Source organism: Sapajus apella, unplaced genomic scaffold (assembly GCF_009761245.1).
Source record: "Sapajus apella isolate SASKATOON/1434 unplaced genomic scaffold, GSC_monkey_1.0 scaffold95, whole genome shotgun sequence".
Classification (NCBI taxonomy): Eukaryota; Metazoa; Chordata; class Mammalia; order Primates; family Cebidae; genus Sapajus; species Sapajus apella.
In genome coordinates, this window is record NW_022437035.1 from 5885831 (window position 1) to 5893137 (window position 7307).

The window sequence follows — 7307 nt, forward strand, 5'->3', positions numbered from 1 at the left end:
AAAAAAAAAAAAAAAAAAAAAAACTGTTTATCTGAAACCTCCCTCCCCACGCAAAAAAGCATGAAAAAAATCAGGAAAATTAGAATGACAGTACACCATCTTCAGGTATTAGTATGAGACTATGTCCTTATGTTTTAATAGATAAATTAATATAACTGTACACCAGGTTGGTGTTTGTATTGAAATACAGGCAGCCTGTATTTGAGCAAAGGCTTCTGGGCTGGGAGTCCAGAGTCTCAGGCTTTAGGTCCAGTGCTTTGATAATTGGTTGTGTGCTCTCTGGACCTCAGTTTCTCTATTTGTAAAACAGGAAGATGAGCTAGACAACACCTGAAGGCCTTGAAGACCTAATCCCAGTTTCACAGAGGCATCTCCTTTTATGTCTCCTACCTGTTTAGGGGTTAGGGCCCATCTGACAATGACAACAGCAGTACACAGGCCTCGCTGACTTTGAATTATAATTCTCTGCTCTCTACCTGTGACCTTGAGGCAACCCCTTAACCGTCCAGAGCCTCAGTTAATTTACCCTGTAGAGCTATTATGAAAGTTACAAGAGTCAATGATTATAAATCAGCTGTCCTTTACCAAGAGCTTCATCTACGCTAAGCACTTGTCCTTATTCTTCACAAGCACCATGGGAGGGCATATTACAATGAACAACCACACAGTGAAGAAACAGATTCTGAGGCCAGGTTAGCTAAGAGCTGGAGTTGAGTATGCAATAAAGCCAGGCTGCAGTCCTGTTACTAGCATATAGGGCACCTGAGAAATGAATAAGCAGAATGCTCATGATGAGCTTCACCATGATGTGGGGGCCCCAGAGCTCCTCATTGAACTGAGAGCCCTTTACAGTATAACTGGATGTTCAGAAGCAAGCCCTGGGTTCCCTCTGCTGGGTCAGATGGGAACAGGGTCAATTTCATCCACAGCACCCCTGGGTAGTCCAGCGACACTCTCAGGTACAGCAGCCAAAACTGCTGTGGCCTGAAGGGGATGTAGACTCTAAGTGCAGAGTCTAAAACCCAGGAGACATTATCATCATGGAGAACTGGAAGGGGTAGAAAGGGCCCCACTCCGTCAGGTACCAGAGCTGTACCTCTCTGAGCCTCAGTGGTCTTTCTACAGCTGACAGTGGGAATAGGTCAGGGCAGTGCTCTTGTGAATGGAAGCTATTTCACCCTCGGTCCCCTCGACCCTTCTTCCCACCCATGGCTGCAGAAGAATGCCATGAATGGGCCAGGTAAGGTGACTCATGCTGGTAATCCCAGCACTTTGAGAGGCAAAGACAGGAGGATCTCTTGAGGCTAGGAGTTCAAGACTACCCTGGGCAACATAGCAAGACCCTATTTCTATAAAATAAAAATAGAAAGTGAGCCAGGCATGGTGGCATGCACCTGTAGTCCTAGTTACTCAGGAGGCTGAGGTGGGAGGATCACTACAGCCCAGAAGTTAGAGGCCACAGTGAGCTATGATCATGGAACGGTCTTCCAGTCTGGATAAAACAGTGAGACCATGTATCAGCAAAAATAGAAATTTTTTTTTTTTTTTTTGAGACGGAGTTTCACTCTTGTTACCCAGGCTGGAGTGCAATTGCGCGATCTCGGCTCACCGCAACCTCCGCCTCCTGGGTTCAGGCAATTCTCCTGCCTCAGCCTCCTGAGTAGCTGCATTACAGGTACGCGCCACCATGCCCAGCTAATGTTTTGTATTTTTAGTAGAGACGGGGTTTCACTGTGTTGACCAGGATGGTCTCGATCTCTTGACCTCGTGATCCACCCGCCTCGGCCTCCCAAAGTGCTGGGATTACAGGCTTGAGCCACCGCGCCCGGCCTAAAAATAGAAATTTTTTTTAAAAAAAGGCACTGTGGTCAGGGCCTTCCTGGGGATGCAGTGATGGCTGTCATTATTATGCCTCTGTACACTCTTCTCAAAACTTTCACAGGGAACCACCGCAATCCTCCCACCACCCAGATAAGGACATGGGGTTGAGCTGAGCTGGGGAGCAAAAATTCCAGCACCTGGGGACAGAAAGGGAAAAGGAAAAGAGTGGCCTAAATTTGCCAACCTGAAAATGTCTGCCAAATCTCATTTTATATTCTCACACTTTCCACTGGTAACAAAAAGCTGGTGTTCTGCCCCACCTACTCAATTTGCAAATATGCTGTTGTCATTTTTATCATCTGCTGTGTAGTTAGAGAACTTCACAAATTAAAGTCAGAGAGTGCTTTGTAAATACCAAAATGTGCCAAGACTTCTAGTCCATCTGGATACAAGACAAGTCAACACAGTCGTGGACCTCTCTAAAGCCAGAGGGAGGAAGCGAGAGCAGCTCCCCAACAAGACTCTCATCACCTCCCCATCCCACACATCACTCGCCACAGCGCCTGCCCAATACCCTGCACTGATGGGGGTGATCAGCTCCGTGGCAGTTGTCACTTTGGCTTTTACTGTCATGATGTTGAGGTTCATGAGGTAGAAGAAAGTCAGGTGAAGTACACTGTCATCTGGAGGAGAGGAAGACGAGAGAATTTATGAGTGAAACACTCAGAGCAAAGTCAACAGAATCATAGAATCATAGCGGGTAACGGGGGGTGGGGGTCAAGCATTGACAAACCAACTACTGGGCATTATGCCCACTCCCTAGGTGACTGATCATTCAGATCCCAAACCTCGGCACCATGCAATACAGTGTAACAAACCGGCACATGTACCCCCAGTGTCGAAAATAACAAAGTTGAAATTATAATAAACAAAAAGAAACAGGATCATAAAAAAATTCAAAGAGGATTTTACAATCATTTACTATAAAAATAAAATCACAATGGTAATATAATGATCAAAAAGCAAAGAGAGCATCTATAAATTCTTTGCTACTCTTCCCTCCAAGAGTTAGGGCTTAATTTATCTGTCCTTGCATGTGGACTAAACTGACTCTCCTAACAAAGACAAGATGGAAAGGGAACCAAGCGATCAAGGTCAGTATCATCAGAAATAAGACAGTGATATCATGTACCCCTAATATGACATGATAGCGATGACCTCATCTATGCCCTTCTCCCCCAAAATCCATACTCTCAGTCTATTCAAAGTCATGAAACAAAAGTAAAGACTGAGGAACTGTCACTGCCTGGAGAGACTAAGAAGCATGGCAACTAAATGCAATGTGAGACCCTGGCTTGGATCTTGGAACAGAAAAAGGACATTAATTGAAAAAGGAAGGAAGTGAAAAAATTCTGTCATTTAGTTAACAGTATTGGACCAATTAAATTAAGAGTGGTGTGGATCACTGCTAATCATACCATCTTAATTAAGGCATAACTTTAAGGGAAGCTGAATGAAGAGTATATGGCAACTCATTACCTTGGCAAGTCTTCTATGAATCTAAAATTATCTCAAAGCCAGGCACCGTGGTGTATGCTTCCAGTCCCAGCTACTTAGGAGGCTGAGGCAGGAGGATCATTTGAGCCTCCAGGAGTTCAACACCAGCCTAGGCAACATGACAAAACCCCAACTCTACAAAAAATACAAAAATTAACTGGCATGATGGCACATGCCTGTAGCTCCAGCTACTTGGAAGGCTGAGGTGGGAAGACTGTTTGAGCCCAGGAGGTTGAGGTTGGAGTAAGTCATGATCATGCCACTGCATTCCAGCCTGGGTAACAAGAGTGAGAACCTAGCTCTAAAAACAATCAACCAGTAAAGAGACAACCAGTGTGCACACCCTATTTCCATTTGTGTGAAAAATAAAAGTGGGAAGCGGATAAATACACATTTGTATAAAAGCTTCTAGCTGCAAAGAATCTTTCTAGAAAATACATAAGAGGGCCGGGCGCGGTGGCTCAAGCCTGTAATCCCAGCACTTTGGGAGGCCGAGGCGGGTGGATCACAAGGTCAAGAGATCGAGACCATCCTGGTCAACACGGTGAAACCCCGTCTCTACTAAAAATACAAAAAGTTAGCTGGGCATGGTGGTGCGTGTCTGTAATCCCAGCTACTCAGGAGGCTGAGGCAGGAGAATTGCCTGAACCCAGGAGGCGGAGGTTGCGGTGGGCCGAGATCGCGCCATTGCACTCCAGCCTGGGTAACAAGAGTGAAACTCCGTCCCCCCAAAAAAAAAAAAAAAAAAGAAAGAAAATACATAAGAAGTCTATAATAATAATTGCCCTTGGAGGTCAGATGTAGGACAGGTATCTAGGAACCTGGGGTGAGAGAGGAACTTAAATTTTACTGTTAGCTCTTACACTGCTAGAACATTTTATTATGTGGTACTACTTCATACAAACGAACTTCAAAACATATACTCTGGAGAATACAAAGTTCTACTTATATTTATTAAATTAAACAGGTTGGTCTTATTACTCAAAACCTGTATACTTTTGTAACTTGTTCTAGATATCTGACCTGTCAGATTCAGAAAGAGTTGTAGTTTTCTCAAACTTCCCCCTTATGTGACTGGACTTTTGTTGCTACGTTGTTATGGTTATGACTTAACAACAAAAAGAAACAAATTCCATACAAAGCAATAGGAAATGGGAATCCTTTGTTGGGCCAATAGGCGTCTGGCTCCCGGAACCCTCTGCACCTGCAGCTGGGTGAACTCTTAGGTGCTCCAGATCCCCTAAACAAGGTGAGTGCAGCCAGACCTTTGCACTTTAGGTCAAGCATGACGGACAGTGGGTGCCTCTTCAGCATCTCCTTGCGTTTGTCATCCAACTGAACCCCCAGCGTGGGTCTCCGGCGTTTCTGGACAAAGGGAAGTGCCAAGTTGATGAGCATACGAATCTCCCCTTCCCACTCCCAACAGCCAGGGCCTCAGCCCTACTGCCTGGCACCTGCTGCTTCAGCTAGCTGGCTTGCCAGACTCCCCTCCCAGCAGTCCTTTCTTTCAAACCTCTTTCTTCTGCTTCTAGGGAGGATGGCACCTGCAAACAGGCATGCTCCAGTACATGCAGCTGCTCGATGCCCCCACAAGAGGAAATGGTTCTCACCGTGGTCTGCTCCTCCTCAGCATCTGAGTCACTCTCGTCATCTGCAGCCACAGAGAGAAGGCAGCTGGAGGTGAGAAGGCTCCAAATGCTCCCTAAAGCACTTCAACCCACCGGGCCCTGACTCTGTCTTTTATAAATGAATTTCTCTATAATAAATAATAAATTAACTTGCTGCTTCTTATTCAGTATAGAAAACATGGTGATGAAAAAAGAAAAAAGAAGAATGACCTACAGCCTGTTTTTTCCAAAGGGCTTTTTGATGTCATTTAAATGGAATACAAGCCCCCTCCTTGTGATGGTGGTGGTAATAACAGTAACATAAATAATGGTAATATATATATAATATATAATAAATATATTTTTATTTGTATATTTAAATATATAATAAATAACGGTTTTCACAGATGAATAAGCTGAGGCTCTGAAATGTTAAATACCTTCCTGGGGTCAGTCAGCTAGTGAGTGGCAGAGCTGAAACCCACAGGCTGCATCTTGTGACTCCAGGAAGTGAGCTCTCTTTCCTGCCTACCCCAGGGTGCTAAGACATTCAAGTCAAGCTTCCTGCTACACAGAACCAGTCCAGCTAGTTCTCCAAAGACCAGGCCTGCCCTTGGATGGTACCTTGGTGTCCCTGGAGGAGGCATTCAAACCACCACATTACCTTGGGAGTCCTCTGGAGGCTTGAACAGAGCCTTGGCTTCGTCCACACTGCCTTCAATTGCCACAGATAACGTCTTATCTAGGGGCAAGAAGAAGTCGGGTAGGAAAGCTGCTGAGGAAAGGTGCTAAGCGGCACAAGCAGGCCAACTCTGGGCTGCATTTCTCTCACTTCTGCCCCAGCTCCTTGCTGACTAAGGGTGGAAGGGCAAAAGTCTTTGCTCCAGATGAAGAGAAACAAGGTGGGACACTGAAGTCTTTTTTTCCGTCACTTACCAAGAACAAATAACTTAAGTACAAATTCTTAAACCAGCATCACCTGAGACTAGCAGGGAATGTCTCTCTTTTGGTGCACACCAAAGCACAGAAATTCAAACTGAGGGCCTAAAGTTGAATGGAAGTCCTCTGGCAATTGTCTTAGAGGTTCCCACCCAGAAATCCATGCCTGTCCACATCCCAGAAACAATGGCTCCCACCTAAGTGCTTATTCTCTATTCTACACTATGCCAAGCACATGGCTGTCATTGTCTCACTAAACTGGGAGGCAGTAGGACAGTGAATAGGAATTTGAATCTTGCAGTCCAGTCCCAGACCTGAGTCCCTGCCTAGCCAATTCCCAAACACATGACCTGGAAAGGTATGTCACTGTCTGAGCCTGAGTTTATGTATGTATGAAATTGGGACTTGAAAAACAGTAACTGCCAGGCGCGGTGGCTCACACCTGTAATCCCAGCACTTTGGGAGGACGAGGGTGGTTGGGTCACTTGAGGTCAGGAGTTCCAGACCAGCCTGGCCAACCTCATCTCTACTAAAAATAAAAATAATTAGCCAGGTATGGCGGCACAAGCCTGTAATCCCAGCTACTCAGGAGACTTGAGACAGAAGAATCGCCTGAATCCAGGAGGTGCAGGTTACAATAAGCTGAGATCGCGTCACTGTACTGTAGCCTGGGCAACAGAGTGATACTCCGTCTCAAAAAAGAAAAATGGCTGGGCGTGGTACCACACACCTGTAATCCCAGCACTTTGGGAGGCCAGGGCGGACAGATCACAAGGTCAGGAGTTTGAGACCAGCCTGGCAAATACGGTGAAACCCGTTTCTACTAAAAATACAAAAAATTAGCTGAGTGTGGTGGCATGCGCCTGTAGTCCCAGCTACTTGGAAGGCTGAGGCAGGAGAATCGCTTGAATGTGGGAGGTAGAGGTTGCAGTGGGCTGAGATCGTGCCACTGCAGTCCAGCCTGGGCAACAAGAGTGATACTCCACCTCAAAAAATGAAAAAAAAAAAGAAAGAAAAATAGTAGCTGTCCTATTAGTGGTTCAGACTGAATGAGCTGATGCTTATAATTTTAATTATTAAATTATTAAAAGTTAATGTTTAGGCCAGGCATGGTGGCTCACACCTGTTATCCCAGCACTTTGGAAGGCAAGATGGATGGATTACCTGAGGTCAGGAGTTTGAGACCACCCTGGGCAACATGGTGATACTCCATCTCTACTAAATATACAAAAATTAACCTGGCATGGTGGTGGGCGCCTGTAATCCCAGCTATATGGGAGGCTGAGGCAGGGAGAATTGCTTGAATCCAGGAGGCAGAGATTGCAATGAGCTGAGAGTGTGCCACTGCACTCCAGCCTGGGCGACAGAGCAAGACTCCATCTC

The 7307-nt window shown here is 45.6% G+C and overlaps 1 protein-coding gene across 4 annotated transcripts in view; it reads right to left on the reverse strand.

Annotated features, from left to right (window-relative positions):
• THOC5 (THO complex 5) overlaps positions 1-7307 on the reverse strand; it is a 42705-nt gene that overhangs the window by 15025 nt on the left and 20373 nt on the right. For all 4 annotated transcript variants that reach the window (XM_032256791.1, XM_032256790.1, XM_032256793.1 and 1 more), the window contains 4 exons: positions 5650-5727; positions 4989-5029; positions 4644-4743; positions 2396-2504 (listed from right to left, as the gene is read on the reverse strand). In XM_032256791.1, coding sequence (XP_032112682.1) covers positions 2396-2504; positions 4644-4743; positions 4989-5029; positions 5650-5727 — 328 coding nt within the window. The remainder of the gene's footprint in view (positions 1-2395; positions 2505-4643; positions 4744-4988; positions 5030-5649; positions 5728-7307) is intronic.